This window comes from Dasypus novemcinctus, chromosome 24, assembly GCF_030445035.2.
Source record: "Dasypus novemcinctus isolate mDasNov1 chromosome 24, mDasNov1.1.hap2, whole genome shotgun sequence".
Classification (NCBI taxonomy): domain Eukaryota; kingdom Metazoa; phylum Chordata; class Mammalia; order Cingulata; family Dasypodidae; genus Dasypus; species Dasypus novemcinctus.
This window is the reverse complement of record NC_080696.1, coordinates 8,015,460-8,037,412: the sequence shown is the minus strand read 5'-3', so window position 1 is coordinate 8,037,412 and position 21,953 is coordinate 8,015,460. Positions and strand designations below refer to the sequence as shown.

At 48.9% G+C, this 21,953-nt stretch overlaps 1 protein-coding gene across 28 annotated transcripts in view; it reads right to left on the bottom strand.

The window, feature by feature from the left end:
- Positions 1 to 21,953, bottom strand: part of PLCB4 (phospholipase C beta 4) — a 383,120-nt gene that overhangs the window by 119,929 nt on the left and 241,238 nt on the right. The window contains exon 1 of one of the 28 annotated variants that reach the window (XM_058287550.2): positions 3,512 to 3,565. The exons of the other annotated variants lie outside the window; for them this stretch is intronic. Coding sequence (XP_058143533.1) covers positions 3,512 to 3,550 — 39 coding nt within the window. The 5' untranslated portion in view covers positions 3,551 to 3,565. Of the gene's footprint in view, positions 1 to 3,511; positions 3,566 to 21,953 lie in introns of those variants that run through there. 28 annotated transcript variants of the gene reach the window in all.

The window sequence follows — 21,953 nt, the reverse complement described above, 5'->3', positions numbered from 1 at the left end:
CTGAAGAGGACGGGCCTCCCCATTTCCAGCCCTCTGGGCGCCCTCTACATAAGAAATGCCAAAAATCAGGAGATACGTTTTTTTTAAAGTCACTGATTTTTCTCGTCTGCCCAGTTCAGCCTATCGAGGGTTCGTGAGAACCCTGCTGAGGTTTCCGCTTTTGGAGCTTCACTTGGTGTCCTGTGGACTAGCTGCCTACTCAGTGCAGCAGTCCTTGGCCCACCTGCGTCGCCGTCACCTGGGAAGTGGACAGGCCTGCAGGGTCTCGGTTCCGGCCCAGACCTGCTGAGTCAGAGCCCCCGGGCTGGGGCCAGCGAGTGGGGACCCCACAAGCCCTCCCACTGATGCTGGCGCACACCAACCCTGGAGAATGACTGCTGTGGACTCTGACAGCAGCAACTCAGGAGAAAATGAGAATCAAAATTTGAGTCAACAAGGGACATCAGCCAAGCTTGGGGACACCAGAGCGGATTCCCAGTCTTTAGTAAGCAAGCAACCATTGTGCTCGAGAGTGCCTTAGGACAATTCAACACCAACGAGAGAGCAGGTGTTTCAGAAACGAGCCCGGACGTCCTGCGCCCCGTTTGCACTGCACCCAGACTTGGCACCCGCGCTTCCACAAATCCACTAGCACCAGTCTTCCCAGACAACTGTAATGTCCCTACTAAGGGCCCGTCTGGTAGAAGGTGGAAACAAACAGTAATCATAGGATTAAGCTTTTAAGGGCAGGTCACTCTTAGTTTCACCCACCAAAAGGCATCTCCCTAAATGCCAGGGAAGTACCAACATTCACCAAAGTAAATCCAACGTCAAATACTGGGCAACCAAACGAAATGTCAGAATTCAGAGACCTGCTGGGTCCAAGCAAAGCTAACTTCTATTCTTTCTTCCACAGCAGCCAGACTGAGTCTTTAAATGTTTACTCAGCGCACTAAAACCATTCAGGGCTTCCCATCATCTACGGGGCTAACTTCCTATTCCTATCCTTGGCCTAACAGATCCTGGACAGTCTGAATCTCCAGGTCTTTCTGGATTTTCCCTCACTGGTGCCTTTCTCCTTCTAGGTCACTAGAGCCATCAGCACATTTTTCCTTGAACTTCTCAAGCTCTTTGTAGCTTGAGGGCCCCACTGTACTTGTAGCCCCTCCTGCCCAGAAGTCTTCCCCCTGCCCTTAACCTGGGTGGCTCCTCTTCATCCTACAAAACCTCACATCACGTAACCCCTTTTCAGGGAGGCCTTCCCTGACCTCCTTAGGTAGGTCTCTCATTTTCTTCTCCATTTAAGTACCATGATATTTTCTTCCTAGCACTAGTCAGGGCCCTGCAATGGTCTCATCTCTCTGTTGGTTTACTTACTTCTTACACCCGAATGCAACCTCAAGGAGGACAGACACCTGGAAGCAATCTTCCCACCTTTGTGTTCCGACACTTAGCATATCAAAGGCGCCCTAAGGCTATGCATGAACTAAACAACTACTAAATGGTACATTTTCCCCCAAATTGGCTATTTCGTAGCAGGCCAAAATGTAAAACAAACAAGAGGTTGCTCCAGGTGAGGGGGTCAGCCCTTGGGAAGACGCTGGACAGGTGAATAAATACAAGGGCACAGGGCCCAGACTGTCTGCCTGGAGGGAGGGAAGCTTTTTTTTTTTTGACTTCTACAAACTCATCTTAGCAGTTGGGGGTGGCCTCGAGTCACCTCCCAGGAATCCCTGTTGGACCAAGAAGAAGTGATTGAATCCACTGCAAAGAAACTGTTTTCAAAGCAGGTTAAAAAATCTGGGCAAGGAAGGGAAAAAAAGAAAAAAGACCAATAGTAATATTAGGACAGAGAGAAAGGTAGTCCTCAGAAATAGCCTGGCATTAGGTTCTACACAGAACAGGCTGCCAATTTGCCTCTGGGTTCCCTAGCAACAAAAGCAAAGGGGGGCGGATATCATTTACCAGGTGCACGCACAGTCCATAAGATAAAAGCACATCACTTGTCAGGAGCAGCAATTACCTGAGGAGAAATCTGCCAGTGGGGCCAATGGGAAAGACAGGCTTCCCGACAAAACCCGGTGATAAACCGTTCTCAGCTCAAATGTGTTCCCTGAAAACTCAGCAGTGGTGAGGGTGCCTGGCAATCAGCCATAAGGGGCTGAAACACAACCTTGTTTGGGTTTCTCTTCACTTCCCACCAGCAAAGACTGACCCTCTGGAGAGAAACGTCGCAGGACGTCTATTGAACAGCAGCTGTAAGGTTCACACTGACGCCAGCTGGTCAGAACCTGGGCTCTCCCCACCCCTTCCCCTGACCAGACCAGTGCAAAGCTGTCTTAGGTGCTACTGCCAGGAAAGGTTTCCTCCTGATCTGGGCACTGGAAGGGAGATGAGAGAAGGAAGCTGGGCTTTCTCCTTGGCACATCTTTTTGCTTTGCAGTTAATAAATGGTAATACAACTCTCTGGTAAGGAAAGAGATTGTGCTAGAACTTTTTTCAGGAGCCCGGAATTCAATTTTCATTTGACTCAGTTAAAATTCCTCCCAGTCACACTTAAGAGCTCATCTAAGCCAGCTGTTTTCTTAATCCACTGGGGGAAACAGGCTAGAAGGGGAGAGGAACTCCTTTTATGAAACTACTGGACAAGTGGGGGCCAGAGGGCATTCTGTTTGAGAGGTAGAAAGAATCACTTTTGCTAAAATCACTATTGCTGGAAGCTATTTCTGGCTCAAGGATCCCTGTGCCTTAGACTGCTACCAGCTTCCAAAGATACTTACCCTTTTGCATCGAGGGCAGGATGTATTTTAAAGGTGTGTGTCTCAACATTATTTTTAGTATGTGCTTTCCCCCGATACATGCTGTTGCAGAATTATTCAATATCACAACCTTTTTCAAGGATTCAAGTTACTTTAAAGTTGACCTAAACTAAAAATATTTCTCCTTTATTTCAATTTAAGAAGTTACTCTGTTCAATTTAATCCTCTTTCTTGTAAGGAATGGCAGAGAATCCAGCAGGACCAATATCTTAATTGAAGAGGAGGGAGGTAATTGGTAGGTATTTCAGGTAATAGGTAGCTGATTTTATTTTAATAGTGATTTGTGGTTATTTCCTCCTCTCTCTCCCATCATCATTACCAAGTTAAGGGCAAAAAACTCTCTCTCCACTGTAGAGTTCAGCATCCTCAGAACTGCAGAGCCAAGGACCACTCCCAGTTGGGGGCGGTTCTTTTGGACTGGCTGATAAAAGCACCATCTCCTCTTTCTATATGCGTTAGCTGTTCAGGGGCGTTCTCCTTCTCCTGCCTGGTGGGGAGGTCGTAGAGCCAGAGAAAGGGAATGAGGAGCTTTCACATTCTCCTCCGAAAAGGACTTCCCAGGAGCAGCGCTCCGGGGGGCCTGGGCCCCAGTCCCCGTAGTTTGGGGTTCCTGGGTTCGAATGCAGGCCTCCTCACCAAGCTTCAGTTTTCTCACCTGTAAACTGGGGAAACTGATTCCAACCTCAGAGAATGAAAATTTAAAAACTGAATACCTGGGGAAGGTAAATGCCAAATAACACAACGGCGACCATTTCACTCAGGGCTACTGTGCGAAGCCTTTCACAGAGAACCCCTCATCTCCCGAGGACTCTGCGCGGTTTCAGTCTAGATCAGCCGGGTCCAGCAGACCTTGTCGATGACGGCAAGTCTAGACGGCAGCCACGAGTCACCTGGAGCTCCGCGGCATTCGGAATGCAGCCTGCAGGAGAGAAGCCCTGACCTCTCTTACTTTAATTCATTTTGATTTTCATTTAAATAGCTACGTGTGGTCTGCAGTTACCATATCGGACAACGCAGTTTTGGAGAGAAGGAAAGAAAAAAGCCCAGAGGAGAAGAAATTCTTCAAAACTGGAGTTGAAAAGCAACAGGCCTGGGGGTCAAGCTGGTTCCTCCGATTCCAGAGCCCATAGCTGTCATACTGTCCCCCCTGACAGAGGAGGCCCCCTCCCACCTCCCACCAAGGGACTGCTGATGACTCGTAGGAAAGCTGTCTCCAGGGCTCCACCTCTGGCAAGCCTGGGGCTCCCTGCCGGGCTCCCTGCTGGGCTCCCTGGCTTGATAAACACTGGGAGGCAGCAAAGGGTCCTTGTCAAGGTCGGGGAGACGGGTGACGTCTGAGTTAGGAAGAGGACACGGGGGACCTTATCAAATTTAAGTCACGGTATAAACTCAGAAGGACCTCAGAAGCCCCGGAGAATCCTGGGAGTGCTTCAGCCCGGGGGTGCCAGTGGAAGAGATGGGGTTACCATCAGATGCTCGAGTTCACGGCCCAGCCCACTCCTCGTGGCTCACTGTTTTCAGTGCTTCATTGCGGGGAACTTCCCACGCGCCACACCTAGTGGGCCCTTTTTATTCTGCACCCTTCTACCCCCCAGATAGAACTGCCAGCTTTAATTCATTACATTAAACAGAAAGCCCTTACCCTTGAACCAAGGCAGCAGCACTCTACCTGGGCCGCCCCCACCACACGAAGCCTGACTGGAGGCATGTGTGCAAATTCACTCTGCCGAGGGCCGTATTTTATAGCCACTAAAGGTGATTTCCTGACAATTCCTCAGTTTTAACTAATCTTAATCCTTTTACGACACAACTGTTAGAAAAAGAACCTTAAAAAAACCAAAGTCTTTGGTGATGGCATTCGTGCTGTCTTGGGTCCTCCGGAAGTTGAACTTACCCTCCTGGGCATGGCTCCCCCTTGGACAGGTCCAGAGTGTCACCCGTTTGCTACAAAGGCAGCTCCTTCCCCACCCTGCTTTATGGAGCCCACGTGCTCCTGGCCTTGGGCGTCGCAGCTCACCCTCGTCGGGAACGCTAGCTGGGCGCTCCTGTCCGTCCAACACACCCTCTGCAGCTTTTGCATCCCTTTCCTCGGCCTTTAAGTCTCCAAACCGATGTTCCTAATGGTTAGGATGTTTGAATTGAAGAGGCCTCTTCCCCGTCTACCAATAACTGCTGTTCCACTAGAACCCGCGAGGGGCGCAGTTCTAATCCCATGAGCAACCTCAAAGGCCTGTGGCATCTAATACACAAATACTCCTGCTACTCCCACCACTGCATCTACTATAACCAGCTCACTTGGACAGCGCTTACTAAGTTCCAGGCAGTGTTCTAAGCTCTTCGTACACATTAGCCATGAACCTCACCCCAGGCCTATGTGGGGAGCACTATTATTATTCCCATTTTACAGGGGAGGGCTCTGAAGCATGGAGATTAGGTATCTTACCCAGAATCACCCAGCTGGTTGGGACTGTTGACTACACTGAAGCACACACTGGACTCATGCCGGCGGAGAGTGGATCAGTCAGCTGAAGCGGTGCTGATGCAAAATACCAGAAACTGGTGGTTCCTATAAAGGGTATTTATTTGGGGTAGGAGCTGACAGATACCAGGCCACAAAGCATAAGTTACTTCCCTCCCCAAAGTCTATTTTCACATGTTGGAGCAAGATGGCTGCCGACATCTGCCAGGGTTCAGGCTTCCTGGGTTCCTCTGGGCTCAGCTCCTCTGTTTCCTCCACAAGGTCAGCTGTAGACTATCAGGAGAGTGACTCTGTCTCTCTCCCTGGGGCTTCTGGCATGTCTAAGGAGCCATCTCTACTCCTCTGTGGCTCAGGTCCTCTCTTCCTGGGGCTTGCTTCTCTTTCCTCTGCATGCTGACTTCCTGGGGCTCCAGCTCAAGGTTTTAGCATCAGACTCCAACATCAAAACTCCAAAATCAAAAACCCTCAACTCTGTCCTTTGTCACATCTTTTATGCCCTAATGACATGGCCCAATCAAAGCCCCAGTCTTAACTCAATCATGCCCAGGTTCAGACCAGTTTACAAATATAATTCAATATCTATTTCTGGAATTCATGAACCATATCAAACTGCCACAGGGAGTATATACCCTAGAAAAACATGCTCTTAATCAACCCATTCCCAGGAGGTGAACTCTTAGAAACAGCAGCTGCTGCTGAGGTTACTTCAGACACAGCACGGCCCAGCTGAATCAGGATGGGCCTTAATCTTATGACTGAAGGTCTCTTAGGAAGGGTGGAGAGAGAGCAAGCAAGGAGCAGCCGGAGCAGAAAGCCAGCAGAACCCAGAAGAGAGAGGAGAAGCCAGGAGAGGCTGCCATTTAACAGGGAAGACAAGGAACAAGGATTGCCAGCAGTCAGCTCGTCTTCTGGGGACAGTGTCGCCATGTTGATGCCTTGAATGTGGACTTTTCTTAGCTTCAAGATCACCAGCCAATAAATTCCCACAGTTTAAACCAACCCATTGCATGGCAGTTGTTTTGGCAACTAGGAAGCAAATGTTTTTTGTACCAGAAGTGGGGTGCTGCTCTTGCAAATACCAAAAAGTGTGGAAACTGCTGGGAGAACCGCAAGGTGCTTGATAGAAAAATCCTAGATTGCTTGAAGTACTTCCAATGAGACCTTAGAAGGAAATGATGAGTGTACTATTGGAAACTGGAAGAAAGGCAATCCTTATTTTAAAGTGGCAGAGAACTCGGCAAAATTCTGTTGTTGGACGGAAGGAAATATTTCCAACCCTACTTCAGCCAGCCAGCTTCTCCTGGGGAGTTCACTGAAAACCTATATTGGAATGCCCAGCTTGCAGCCTGCCCTATGGAATTTGGACTTGCCCATCCCCACCAGTTCCATGAGCCAATTCTTATAAGTCTCATAATATTTACTATATATTTTGAGGTTTATTATAAGAATATATGCTGTCAGCTGTGCTTTCCTGGAGAGCCCTGACTAATGCAGGCAACTGCTGTCACTCCCCAAGGAGGCTTTGCTGTCCTCCCCATCACCGCACACCAATTACCACCAACAGGGATTAGAAGGGCCTCTGAAGGGTTTCACTTCTAACTTCTGCGCTTCTAGGAGATTTACGAAGGCCTCCTTGTGAATCCCAGCCACGTACAGATTGAAACATTCTGGATTTGTGATAGGCTTGTATGGGGGAGGAGGTGTTTTCCACTACCTCATATGGTCTGTTTAGTGTAAGAATTTTTTTCCTCAGATCCTAGTACCAAGAAAATCTCTGTCTTTCCTAACCTGTTACACTTTTCCTTGCCATGAATCCTACGACTGCTTCTCTTTCCTGCACTGCTTTGACTGGCAGGAGTATCAGAAGCAAGTCTGCAGCTCACTTCTGCCGACTTTACCGAGCATTTCTGTTGCCCGTTAAGTTTTTTTTTTCCCCAAACATTGACAGACTTTATTGTGAGGGTGTTCCCACCTGGGACCCAACCTCTTAAATAAAAAAGTACATAGGAAAGAAAGGATTTAGAAGCTTTTGTAGACTATCTACAAGCTGGGCCCCCAGGGCAGGAAGGGGGGATGACTGCTCAGCGGGCTGGAGGGGTGGAGGCATGGCCCCGGCCACCTGCATGCCCACGTCCACCCTGAACACGTAGGTGGGGTGAGACGCTGTTAAGATTGATGCCTGTTAATTTTGCTCCTAATTTTTGATGTCCTTCCCCGTGTTTATTTTCCCCCTCAACCTAAACTCTTATCCTATTCGTTTCATCTTATAGTATGTATTTCTGCATTGCATCTTCCTTTGGAAGGCAACAAGCATACACAAATAAGCACAGAAACCAATTCATAACAACAGCAACTACGGGCCCTTTACCCAGGAAAGTTTCAGTAATGTGGCTGACACCACAGGCTGTACTGAGCCCTGGCTGTTTCATCTTTTTTTTTTTTAAAGATTTTATTTATTTATTTAATTACCCCCCTCCCCCGGTTGTCTGTTCTCTGTGTCTATTTGCTGCGTCTTGTTTCTTTGTCCGCTTCTGTTGTCGTCAGCGGCATGGGAAGTGTGGGTGGCGCCATTCCTGGGCAGGCTGCACTTTCTTTTGCGCTGGGCAGCTCTCCTTACGGGGCTCACTCCTTGTGCGTGGGGCTCCCCTACGCGGGGACACCCCTGCGTGGCACGGCACTCCTTGCGTGCATCAGCACTGCGCGTGGGCCAGCTCCACACGGGTCAAGGAGGCCCGGGGTTTGAGCCGTGGACCTCCCATGTGGTAGACGGACGCCCTAACCACTCGGCCAAGTCCGTTTCCCTGTTTCATCTTTAAAGCAGGCACAACAACAAGAAAACCTATTTCACTGGTGAGTTCTGGGCACTGACATAACTGAACTTAGTCAACTACTATTAATAACATAATAACACAGTAGTATTTATTAGTGTTGCAAATATCAATTAGTACTCCAAGAAACAACCCCTATCTCACAGATGAGGAAACTGATCCTAACAGTGGCTCGGCCAGTCTCCCCAGCAGAGGCAGATTATTCACTGTAAAGCTACACCATTTTTGCAGTGAATTTTTGCTACATGGGTCTTTACAGAAGGCAAATGTGTTAGCCGCAAGCACGAGGGAGAGCCATGGAGTAGAAACCATTATTGCGCGTGACTGGCTGAAAGTATGGTTTCTGCACTGGGATGTCGAGTTGCGTGTGTTCTCGCAGCCTCGGTCTATGCTTGGGCAGCACAGCTGCCACCAAGGACAGGCCATCGCAGCGTCATTTCCGCTTTCTTGCCCTCCACAGGCACGCCGGGGTGGAAGGGCTGAGGGAGAGGACCCCCAGGCCGGGAGGCCCCACCCAGCACGTCACAGCACACTACTCATGGCCAGAGGGGAGCCGAGGGAGCCTCAAGTTTTAAAGGCAGAAGACCTGCGGTCTATCGTGCCTTCTAAATTCTATAGACACAAAGGAAAATGCCTGTCCCGCAAAAAGCAACAATGAGCATGTAAAGCGCTCATTTCAGCAGTGACAGAAACACGGCACAGCTTGATTCTGGTGTCAAGAGGAAAGAGGAAATCCACTCATTTCGTTTTACTCTTATCTCAGAAATGAAGAAAATGACCACTTTGTAAGTGACCTGGCTCATATGATGACGGCCACTGAAAAGCACCGAGAGGAAGCTGCCACCTTGCCTCACTGTCCATGTTATGTTGGAGAAGGAAACTGAAACTTGTCCTGATGGTACGTCACACAGCTCTCCACTCTGCCAGAATTTGGTCAACTCAATTACGATGTGAATGTGGATGGGAAGAAGTGCTCAGCTGAGTCTGGAGAGCCAGGATGTGTCCAGTAGTGGCCACCCAGGGTATGGACCTCTACCTTCTCTTTAACTTGAAGATGCTAAGTCCTTCGGATTTCATTTTAAGGCCCCTAATTTGAGATGCCAAGCTCTCTGCACCTGTCGCTCTTCATCCACGTCTCTCATCTCTGATGTGGGCCTTTCAGGACCATTCCAGATGCTCTGGTTCTCAAACTTGCATATGAGGACATTGGGGCCATGCTCCCCGATTCTTGGCAGAGAGCACTTAGAGACGTGATTCCTAAGATATTGAGCAACTACCTCTCAGCTTGCAAAAGGAAGAAGGAAGTCCGCAGAACAGGTCTTTCCGAGGAGTAATCACTCAAAGCAACTAAACCATTGCCTTGGCCAAAACAAAGTATCTTAGCCTGAGGAACCAAAATTAGGAGAAATTACAGTGAACCAGTTTATTCAGAACTGGGGGTGGGGGACCTGGGGGAAATAAAAGGTTCTTGCGATAAATACCTATTCCAAATGTGTTACAAATCCCCCCACTGCCAACCAATAAATTCTACGAGCAACAGGAGATGCCCTTTGCAGGCTTGCTTGAAACATGAGCACAAGCCAGTAAATCCTTCTTTACAGTCAAGCATTTCTAAGTAAAACACTATTGTTCCAGAATAATAAATTACATTGTTCAAGTAATTAGAAACACAGTGGCAAAGAAGAGGCAGGTCTAGGGAAGAGCATTTTTAACTATGGCTATGTTAAAATAACACTGGTCTATTGAGCCATTGAAAGGAAAGGGAGCTCAAATAGCTTTCATGGAATTCCCCTTTGTATACATCTCCCCCTTAATCCAATTTTTAAAAAGCTTTCCTTCACAGATACCCCCTTCCACTTTGTCTTCTGAAATAGCTTATGTTTAGGCCTCAAAGACACATTGCAGAAGTTACTAGAACGTGCTCACAGGGACCACTGCCACCACCTGGAGAAGTCTGCAAAGAATGTACAGCTGGTGTCAGAAAACTCAGCAGAGGCAAGTGTCCCTCCTACAGGGGAAGGGCTGCCATGTCCTTGGGGGGCACAGGGGAAGCAGAGAGCAGACTGGGAAGTAAAAGGGAAGTGGGGGAAGTGGACGTGGCTCAACTGATAGAGCGTCTGTCTACCATATGGAGGGTCCAGGGTTCAATCCCCAGGTCCTCCTGACCCGTGAGGTGAGCTGGCCCACGTGCAGTGCTGCCATGCACAAGGAGTGCTGTGCCATGCAGGGGAGCCCCTGCGTAGGGGAGCCCCAGGCACAAGGAGTGCGTCCTGCGAGGAGAGCCGCCTGCGTGAAAAAAGCGCAGCCTGCCCACGAGTGGCACCGCACACACAGAGAGGTGATGCAGCAAGATGACGCAACAAAAAGAGACGCAGATTTCTGATGCGGTGGGATAATGCAAGAGGATGCAGAAGAACACACAGTGAATGGACACAGAGAGCAGACAACGGTGGGAAGGGAAGAGAAATAAATAAAATCTTAAAAAAAAAAAAAGGAAGTGGGAGGAGGGACAGATGGGGAGATCCTTCAGCCGAGGTTGCAGGAGGACTAAGCGCTGGGAATGGGGGCAGAGGCCGGAGGTCTAGGTGGGCCGAGCTTCACTGCAGTAAAGTGCTAGAAAGGCTTGCCCAGGCCAAGGGGGACCCAGGGGCAAAGGAGAGGAGCAGGAGCGCGGCTCTGCTATCTGCCCTGCTCAGTCCCCCACCGGGAGCCCCGGGGTGAGGGCTGCGGGCTTTTGGGGTGCCAAAGGCACCGCCGAGGGGGCTGTCCACTGACTCCACTCCTGAGAGCGTGTTTCTCTCACAAGGAGACTGAAGCGGCACCCCTCCAAGCTGGCACAGACCGGGGCTCAGTTGCCCCTTCTCCAGACCCCCAAAAGGTTCCCGTTAGATGGAGAGCTGGGCTCTTCTGGGTTCACTCTGGTGGACTAGCAGGAAGATGGTTTTATAATAAACTAGCCGCATCTTATCGTCTGCCTCCCTCTCTATCACACTCTCTCGCGTGATGGTTTTTACTCAAGGACGTTCAGTCGAGAACCTGCTGGAGCTCTTGTTTGACACCTCCTCCAGATGTTTCTTGTCTTTCCGGTATATCTGCAGTGAAGGCAAGGTTGTGCACTTGACTTTTCTATTTTACTCAATCTCAGGAGGAGGGGGAAAGGCTACTATTTTAGGATCATTTATTTTCATGGCGGCTTTGGGGAAGGGTCTAAATGAAATCCAGTAAATGGAGATGTAAAAAAGGATCTCCAGTTCCAGTTCTCTGGGAGCCCTTACAATTCCTAAAATATTAGGGAAGTGTAAGTAAAAATAAATTCGTTGAGCTGGATATGAAGGAATTGCTGGATTGGATCATAGCAGGCACTTACTAAATATTTAAGTGAGTGGATGAATAAATCCACTGCTGGATTTATAAAAACAAATTCTCTGCACTCATGGCTTACATTTGGGTGGGGGGAAGAGGGCTACCAATGAACAACAACAACAACAAAACAGCGTCAGTGGTGATAAATAAGATAAAACATCCAGAAGGGTGTGGAGGCTGTGTGTGTAGGTCTGTGCACAGCGATTCTTTGAAGGTGCTCATGGCACGTGAGCAGGACCTGAAGAAAGGGAACCGTGCAGGCAGGTGACAGACGACGAAGGGCAGCCACCAGAGGGGGCTGCTGTGCCAAGGCCCTGCGGTAGGCCTGTGCCTGGTGTGTTCAGGGTGCATGGAGGGAACAGTGAGGTGGGGTGTCATTTACAGGACCTGGAGGCCACAGGAAGGTCCCTGGAATTGCATGGCATGTGGTCGGAAGCACTGGAGGTTGAAAACAGGAGAGGGCATGCTCTGACAGTCCAAGAGGACCCGTCTTTCTTATTCCTCATTAGCGCTGTACAAGGTAGGCATGGTCCCTGCTGCTTTTCAGGCAGGGAAGCTGCGGCGTGGACGGTTTAAGACTGCCTCATGTCCTTTCTCATGAGTAGAAGAGCCACGTTTGAGCTTCTTCTGTTAAACCCATGCCCTTAACCAACTACTTGTATTACAAACGTTTGGAAAGGGCTCTTTGGCAAAGATTTACCCTAAATACCACTTAGTACAAAAGCCCTTTATTTGCAACTAACATTCTGACAACTTGGCTTTGGTGAGCATCCAAAAAATAGGCTCCTTTTTCCCTCTCGCAGAAGAGGGTTGCTTGTTCTTTTAGGTTTCCCATTTATGAGAATCCACGGCAGAGCAGCGGAGGTGCCAGCGAAACTGTCCTCAAGGTAACTCCACAGTAGAGAGGGTCTGTCCACCCTTACCTGGGAAGCTGTCCTGGACCAACTACTTCACCTCATTAACTGTTTTTGACAAGGCACCATTTCAGACAATTGCTTACTAGTTATGGCTTTCAGAGAAAGTTTTAAAACCATGTGCTCACTATCTCAGAATCCTCAGGATTGGGGAATAAAATATGGATTAGAATGGACTTACTGGTGTTCTACTATAGGCTTATTATGATTCTAGCAATGGAAGAAATTTTATCATTGACGTGGAAACAGTGGCTACTGGAGTTGCTGAAGTCAGGGAAAGGGAAAAAGAAGTATAATATGGGGACATTTTCAGGACTTGGAATTGTTGTGAATAACACTGCAATGACAGATAACAGGCCATTACATATCCTGCCATAACCTACAGAATTGAGTGGGAAAGAGTGTAAACTACAATGTAAACTATTGTCCATGCTTAGTGGCAACGCTCCAAAATGTGTTAATCAATTACAATGAATGGGGAAACGGACTTGGCCCAGTGGTTAGGGCATCCGTCTACCACATGGGAGGTCCGCGGTTCAAACCCCGGGCCTCCTTGACCCGTGTGGAGCTGGCCCATGTGCAGTGCTGATGCGCTCAAGGAGTGCCCTGCCACGCAGGGGTGTCCCCCGCTAGGGGAGCCCCCCGCGCACGGAGTGCACCCGTAAGGAGAGCCACCCAGCGTGAAAGAAAGTGCAGCCTCCCCAGGAATGGCGCCGCCCACACTTCCCGTGCTGCTGACGACAACAGAAGCGGACTAAGAAACAAGACGCAGCAAATAGACACAGAGAACAGACAACCAGGGGTTGGGGGAGGAATTAAATAAATAAATCTTTAAAAAAAAAAATTACAATGAATGTACCACACTAATGAAAGAAGATGATGTAAGGAAAAGTGGGAGGTATGGGGAACAGGGCATATGGGAATCTCTTATATTTTTTTATGTCACTTTTTACGTGATTTAAGTATCATTTAAAATATATTTAAAAAAACAAAACCATGTGCTCAAATTATCAGAATCAATATTAAGGATTTAAAAACAGGTGTCTATTGATTGAAAGAAAATATGTTCCCTTCATATAGCACATTTTACTTAGTTTTTTTTTTATTAGACTGCAGAAATTCTGGTTAATACTTTTCTATCCTTACAGGCTGATATTTATTGGTTTTAAGCAAAGAGGCATTAGCAGACCCTTTGGGGCACTTGGCGGTAAATCATGTGCAAACTCACTTCCTTCCATTCCCATTCTCCTAATAGAATCTGGTTAAGAATCCCTAAAGTGGTAGTATAATAATGATGGCTCCAAACAGATAAAGCAGGCAGGTGACTAATAGTTAACCAGATCTTTGATTCTGTTTCCATTACTGAACTTTAGAATTTTTGACAGAATGTTTTGACATCATACATATTTTAAAAATTGTTTCTTTGCCAATGGCCAATCTGAATTGTGACACAGGTAGCTGTGACTCATGCATACTCTTTTCACCAATTCATTGGCTCTGAAGTCTAGCACCGTCATTATCATACGTTGGACAGTTGGCAAATGCCCATCTGATCTGAGCTTCTCTTTCCTCCTTGTAAACTGTGGGACATAATCTCATTTAATCCTCACAGCCTCCTCAGGGGTTCTGGAATTGCTTCTCACCTCTCTGAAGCATTCAGCCCTTCGACCCTTTGGGGGAAAACAAACTCTTTCACTCAACGGGCTTTTCGGTTTTCCTTTGTCTGCCTTGCTGTCAAGAACTCTGAGTGGGTAAGCTTCACTTCCTTCTCAGTAGGCCCTGCCCTACACCCAGTGGTTCTCACACTTGAGTGGGCTTCATCAGGACCCCCTGGAAAGCTCTCAAAACGCAGACTGTGGGACCCTCCTCCCAGAGATTCTGATTCAGTAGGTCTGAGGTGGGACCTGAGAATCTGCATTTCTCACAAGCTCCCAGGGGCTGCTGACCAGGTAGGCCACTTTGAGGCCCACGGAGGCCACCTGGCACGGAATTGCTCTGCTCAGCCCGTGACTGGCTGTGAGACCCCAGGCGGGGCTTTTAGCCATTTTAATACGCACTTTCGTTACCTGTGAAGTGAGGTAAAAAGACCTACAGAGCAGTAGGTGTGGAAAGCACCTTCCCTAAAAGCCACTGCAAACCAGCAACAACAAAAAAAGCACCTTTGGAATTTTTAGGAGCAGAGGGAACTCACACGAAATTGCTTATGTTTAAAGAAACTACTTGAAAATTATTCACCTTAAAATATGCTTTCTCCCCCCTCTCATTCGACTGCTCACTAGTTCACAACTGAACGACCTCGACTTAGCCGGGGCCAGGTTGCGTGCATTCCAGGGCAATTCCAAAGAGAACATGCAAAGGGAGTGGAGCCCGCGTCCCCTGGGCCCGCATCGCCCCTGCCAAGCAGAGTCCTGGCCGTGGCTGCGGCTCACCTGCCACCCGCAGACATGGTCTGACGCAGCAAATACGGACTGTCCCGTGGGCACTGCAGGTGGAAGGAGGCAGCAGGGAACCTAGCACTGGACTTTTAACCACTGCGAAGCTCTTCAGCACAGCACAGCACAGCACAGGACTCCTCAGAGCCTTGGAGAGCTCCTCAGCCAGGGCTGGATACATGAACTGTACTGGGGGGAGTGTTCCAATCCTTCATTACTTTTTTATGCCCCTTCTACTTGCTTTGTTCTGCATTGTTTTGTTTTGTCTCCACAAGCTCCTTATCAGTCCAGGAGGACCCCAGACTCCTCTCTAGAGGAGCCAGCTCCCATCTCCTTCGCCTGTCCTTCTGCATCCTTAAGTAGCCTGAATCTCAAGTAGTAGAATTTTCCATGAGACTGACTCAGACGTTATTTCACTGGGGAGATACTTCCACTGCCCCAGGCACTAGAACTCTCTCCTACCTTTGCAAAGAAATGAAAAGCAAACCAAAAGAAACTTCTGAAAGAGAAGAAACATGAAAAGGAGAAAGGCAGGAAAATGGTGGAGAGGAGCATCCTAGAAAAGAAAGAAGGGGGGATTAACGAGAAAAGGAAGAGAAATAGACTAAAGCAAAAACAATCACTTTGTAAGAGAACACGATGAGCTAAAAGGAATGACATAAAACTGAAATGATTTCATCATCTCCATCAAAACCCCTTTGAGACTCACGGCTGGGTGGCACTGTCCCCATAGCTAGGGGTCAAAAACTACAGACCATGGGCCTCATCCAATCTGCTGCCTGTTTTTCAAAATAAAGTTTTATTGAACTATTCATTTACATTTGCCTGTGGCTGCTTTCATGCTACAACTATACAGTTGAGTAGCTGGTTGGCAAAGCCTGAAATATTTAATACCTGGTCCTGTACAGAAAAGATGTGTTGACCTCTGTTCTAAGACTGAAACACGAGATGATCTGCTACACAGGGGAACCTAACTTCACTGTGGCTGACTGCAAAACGGGTCAGAACCTTCACCTTTCTCCCCGTACCCACAAGCCCTGCACGGTGACTTTGCAGCACCTCCCATCAGGAGGCACTCAAGGCTCTGGCTTTGTGACTTGGCTAATGGAATGCAGCAGAACCTTGGCTGTGCCGGAGAGCAGAGTGGGGTGGGGACGAGATCTGCCAGCTTGGGCCATCCCACGCTCGTCAGGCCCCACGCAACTCGGTCAACCCTCGAGTGTGTCTGGCGGACCCCAGGCCAGCCTTCTGAACATGACTTGGGGACCACACGGATGGCTGGGGACTTAAACCAGGAAGTTTTGCAGCGGTTTCCTAGGTAGCAAAAGCTGGCCCAGTTATGAATAATCGAGCCCCTCTAACCCCTCCTCCCTTCACAGTCCTGCTTCAGGAGCTGCCCTTTCATCCCTTCACTCCAACGCTGATGTCCCGTCTCCTAGCGGGAGCTCGACCGGGCCTGCCCTGCCCCGTGCGCCTCCCTGTCGTTTTCCCCACGCTCCGTCGGCCAACCCTGAGCCTGGTAATTCCTCCCTGGGGAAACTGTCTATAATTCCAGCACCTTTTATTTCTCAGTCTTCCCAATTCCTGGATATCTGTCTGCACACTTAGTCCTCCTCAGTATCCACCTCATTTAACCAACCCTTCAGTGCCGCATCCAGGCTCACCTTTCCTCGTGGCAGGTGGGATGGAAGGGCGGGCAGTCAACGTGGCTACGGAAACTGCCCACAAGTGAAGGAGTAAATGTGCACCACAGATCCAGGCAGGACCAGCCCAGGATTATTCCCTCACTGGGTTAGGGCAGGGAAAGAAAGGGGAAGAGGGTCCAGGCCATCGATGTCAGTGCCACCAACAGGAGGCTGATCATTAATGCAAAGAGCTGAGCGGTAACAGCTCTTGGAGGCTCACAGGGGTATCTGTTGAGCACTGGCTGAGCACCCCGGGCAAGCACTAAGGGGCCTTCAGGCCGAAGAGGACACGCACCCACGTGGGCCTCGGTCACGCCGACAAGGACATCCTCTGGAGGGGGTACGCTGTCCTCCTTCAAGGAGAGACCTGCGCCCATGCACACAGGTGGAGGGATGTGCTCAAGGTCATTCTTTGGAAATGGCAGGGATTAGGCTCAAACCAGACTCGTCCTCAAGTCCAGTTACATTCCGGAACTCTTCAACCTAGAGACCTGATTTGGACATGGCCTGTGTGGATGACAATGAGCGCCCGGCTTCGGGGCATGACTGCCAGATGACACTACCTGCGCCGGCACGTCAAAGGCCGATCTAGAGGAAGGAACAGGGCCGGGTGTCTTTTCAAAGGCCTGGATGACGCGAGCGGGCTGTGCCTTTGAGCCAACTGATTACGTGACCAGGAGTCTGACAGCTTTACTGCGTGAGGGGGGAGTCACGGGGCCGCCACAGCAGGAAAAGTGGCTGAAGATAGGTCTGCCAAGATTGTAAGGATAGAAACTGCACTCTTCAGAGCCACCTGCCTTCACGCTCCTTTCCTAGCACAGAGGCTAAGAAAGCTGCCCATGGAGCGCCGGCCAGGAGCAGGAAGAAGGAGGAAGCCCCCGTCCTGCCTTCAAAGCCCCGGAGTTCTCGCTGCCACATGCTCATCTCTCCTCCCTGGGCTTGGAGCCCCCACCAACCACTCTCCACTGTCCACCAGAGTAACTGTTTAAAAACGGCTTCCCGATGAAATCCAGGTTCCTTGGCCTGCTCCACACAGCTGTCCTCACATGTGAGCATGCATCAAAAATCCCTTGAGGAGCTAAGACTCATACTGCTGGATCCATCCCCAGGGTTTGATTTGGTAGATGGAAGGGTTGGGCCAAGAATATGCACATCTAATGAGCTCCAAGGTGCTGCTGCTGCTGGCTTGGGGACCACACTTGGAGAACTGCTGATCAACTCCAGGGGCCTCTGCCTCCTTCCCAGGCCCGTTCTCACTGCACCTGCTCCAAAGGTCATTCTGCTTTTCCAACAGATCGAGCTTGTGCTTGCCTCAGGGCCTTTGCATTTCTGTTCCCACATCTTGGAATGCTTTTCCCTTAACTCCTGGCAGAGCTGGCTCCTTGTCATTCAGCCATTACTTCAGATGCCACCTCCCAAGCAAAGCTTCTGTCCCCTCTCCCTGCTTTCCAGTGTTTGCCTCCCATCACTTTGTGGTGGTGTGTTTTTTTTTTTTAAGATTTTTATTTATTTATTTCTCTCCCCTCCCCATCCCCGCCCTGCTATCTGCTCTCTGTGTCCATTCACTGTGTGCTTTTCATTGTCCACTTGTATTCTTGTCAGCGGCACTGGGAATCTGTGTCTCTTTTGGTTGCGTCATCTTGCTGCATCAACTCTCCATGTGTGTGGCACCCCTCCTGGGCAGGCTGGACTTTTTCTGCATGGGGCACCCCTACATGGGGGACACCCCTCCGTGACATGGCACTCCTTGTGTGTGGCAGCACTGCACGTGGGCCAGCTCACCACATGGGTCAGGAGGCCCTGGGCTTGAACCCTGGACCTCCCATGTGGTAGGTGGACACTCTATCAGTTGAGCCACATCTGCTTCCTTCCCGTCACTTCTTTTATTCAGATAGTAGCATTTAACACTAGAAATTTCTATGCCTATTGACTTATTGTCTGTCCCATCACTGAATTGCCAACTCCCTAAGGACCAAGACTTTGTCTTATACACCACTCTATCTCTGGCTTCTAGAACAGTGGTTGGTACTATTAAGTAACTCTGCTTCTGGAAAACTAAGATTATTTGACTTTGTTAAGCTGTTACATAGCTTGTTATAGCCTAATGACTTTAACGTGAAAAGTCACACCTTATACAGTATGATATACCTATATAAATTTGTACATATATACTCTTACCTCTATTTATAATCAGAGTATTCTAATTGCCATAGTGTTCTTTGCTCAAACCCTCCTGCACAAACAGGACTTCAGTTCAGACTAATGAGACTACAATATCTTCTTCCATCTAGGTTTGATCAGTAACTAATACTCGGATCGCTGGCTAATAACATGGCACCATCACTGTTGCAAAAGATAATTCTTTGGTGAGGGTTCCCAACCCTGCCTGCATATTAGATTCACCTGCACATATTTTTTGAACTACTGATACCTGAGCCTCAAATCAGACCAGTCTGATGGCACTTCAGGAGGTGCACAGGCATCGTGTGTGAGGAGCTCTCCAGGTGACCCGAACGTGAGGTCAGCCTTGAGGTGGAGATTTAGCGCATGGGCCAAGGGGTCCAACACCAGCCTTCTGCGATCCGAGTTCATGAGTGAATCCAAAAGTGGTAAGAGAGCTGTGACGTACCCACTTAGAAAATCTTGTAAGAGTCTAAAATAAATCATGTGGCATGAAACACCTCTTCCTAAATAAAGAATATTTCACGTTTAAATAAAGTGTTTCTCTACCCCGAGGAAGCAGTAGCACCACCCCTTGGAGACGCTGAGCTCTGGGGCCTTGGGCAGGAGCTCCCTCTTCATTACGCCCACCAGGTCCCCCTGGGAGTAGAGGAACGAGAGGGGAAGACACACCCATTTCTTCCCCCTCTTGGCTTGTTTATTGTGTTTAATATGTTTACTGATTCTCAATTGCCCTTCTGTTCAGTCTGTATTTCGTGATTCCTAACGTACACAAAATGCTTCTCAGGTACTACAAAAGCTATGATGCCATATACCATTTTTGATTTTGGTTTTCCCTCAAATCACTTCCAATGAATGTAGGAGGAAAGTGTGGGAAGCTCAAGGAAGTGCTGCACACGAGCTCGCAGGGTGGCCCGGGCTTCAACAGGGAGCAATGGGGATGGAAACCATTCCAGGGAAAGGACCACATCGGGGAGCCCGCCGGTGTGTCCCTTCTCCAGGGTCCTCCTTGCCTTGCATCAGAATCCCCCCGGTTTCCTGAGCTGGAAATCCCAACCTCTTTTTCTATTCCTTAATCTCCTTACCCTCTACATCCACCAGATTAGAAAACCCTCAGATTCATCTCCATACTCGAAGTCTCCAGTTAATTCCCATGTGTCTGTCTGCCCACGAGGGCCTCTCCACCCTCCCAGGTGGTCCACGTAACCACATCATCCCCGTTTTCCGCCCCTCACCCAGACCTTACCATGCCCTACTCAAAGTTCCCTAGAGCTCGCAGGGTCGAGCGGCGACGGTCTGGATGCCATCTATCACTTCAGCTCCTGCCATGTGCCCAGTGGAACTCACCATCACACAGGTGCCCCTGCTCGAGCAGAGGCTCCCCCCTCACCTTAGCCCTGGGACCCTCCGCCCACTCATCAAGCCAGCCTCCGAAGAGTCCTCCACGCACAGCCCTTCCTGTCCTCTCACATGCCGTGGAGCACACACCTCCCGCATCCTTTAGTGTCCGTGTCTGAGCAGGAAGGTGAGGGCGAGGGTGAGGGCACCTGGGACCGTGTGCTGAAGGCCTGGACTTTCAAACTGAGATGTCATATTTAGTTCAGTGGATAACAAAGTCCCATCAAAACGGGTTTGGGTTTGTTTTCACTTACATCGCGCTGGGATGCACGTTCAGTTCGCATTGGGATGGAGGAGAAGGGCTGGACGTGGAAGAGAGCGGGCCTCAAGGTACGAGGGCCTTGGCTGGACTAATTATCCAGCGGGCACTGGTAGTAACAGGCTCCGCGGGATAAAAACTCAAATTTCACTCTGATTAACTCAATTTCACCACTTTTTCTCCCCCACTCCAATTCTGAAATTATACTACTATTTTATGCCTGCTTTTAATACTTTAAATAATACACATAAGCCTCTGTTGCATGCACCACAAGTTATCAACATCATCTCCCACTGAACATCTTTCCCCTCTGGTCTTGACCCCCATCTCCCCCCAACATGGGGCTGTTTCCTTCCTTTACAGAGACAAAGCTAATGGAGCTTTCATTTATTTTGTCAATGACAATAGGTGTTTTGTCGACATGTAGGAAAACTATTGTCATGATTAATACAGTTATGATGACTTTGGAGATATCCTTCACTGACAATACAAGGGCTGTGCTACCATTTCACTTCCTACTGAGAGTCTAAAATCATGTCCCTGTAGGTACAATCTAGTTTATCTAAAACTTGGAAAAAAGATTTAAAAAATCTATATAACCTTTCAATTTTATCCTGGAGTGCTAATAAGCTCACCCAAGAATTATTTATTTCTCTAGAAGAATATACCTTTGTTTCACTCACCATTTACTATTGTTTATAGTACACTTATAATTACTATTTATTGTTTAGGGCCCAGATTCTTTGAAGTTAGATGGATACGTTGCAAGTGTTTTCTGTTCTATAGAGGTGCAAGGTATTTGTGTCTGGCAGAAGAGAGAACTCCAAAGGTTATAATTAAATTGTCCCGTAGGCTAATAGCCAGTTTTGTATCTAACTTATTTCAGCTTTGCTATCCTAACTATGTAAATTATTCCTCACAATGCTCTAGGAACTAGCTTTACCATCCTGCTGGTGTCTGTGCTGAGAAATTCAAGGGATTGTTAAGTCAAAGACATTTTGAGAGTCATGTTCTTAGCTTTTTGAAATGATCCTTGCTTCCCTGATAAATGACAGGTGGTGTGGAAGCTTTCCTGGGCATCACTGTGTGGCCCACAGTTGGAGCTCAGAACCACCGTGGAAAGAGGCCAAACCCAGCCCAGCTCCCATGCTGCCCTCCTCAGTTTCTACTGACACAGCCCCTTGATACTTCTGTGGGTCTGGCTATTCCAACCATTGCTTGTTTCAATTTTCCCGACAGGAGTTTCAAGTACCAGGTGGCTCATAAGTGTTTGTGGTAGGGTGGAAGTGGGCAGGAGGGGAGGGGAGAGAGGTAGGGAGAGCAGATACGAAAGCCAGGGCTTTGCTAGAAAAACGCGCTCCATCCGGGCAGCGTGCCTCAGGTACTCAGTCCAACGGGGAAGGACAACCCCAGCTGGGAGCGGGATAGGACGTTGGGGCTGGCCACCAGGGATCCTCGTTGTCACTCTGACCGCTGCTAAGCTGCCACTAAGAGGACGTGGCTGGCCGAAGAGAACTGTGGGTTCCGATTCAGTGAACGGAGAGTGACTTCTTTCCGTGGGGAAAGGACAATGGTATTTTTAAGATCTGGGTGTGGCTGGCTGTCTAGAGCGACAC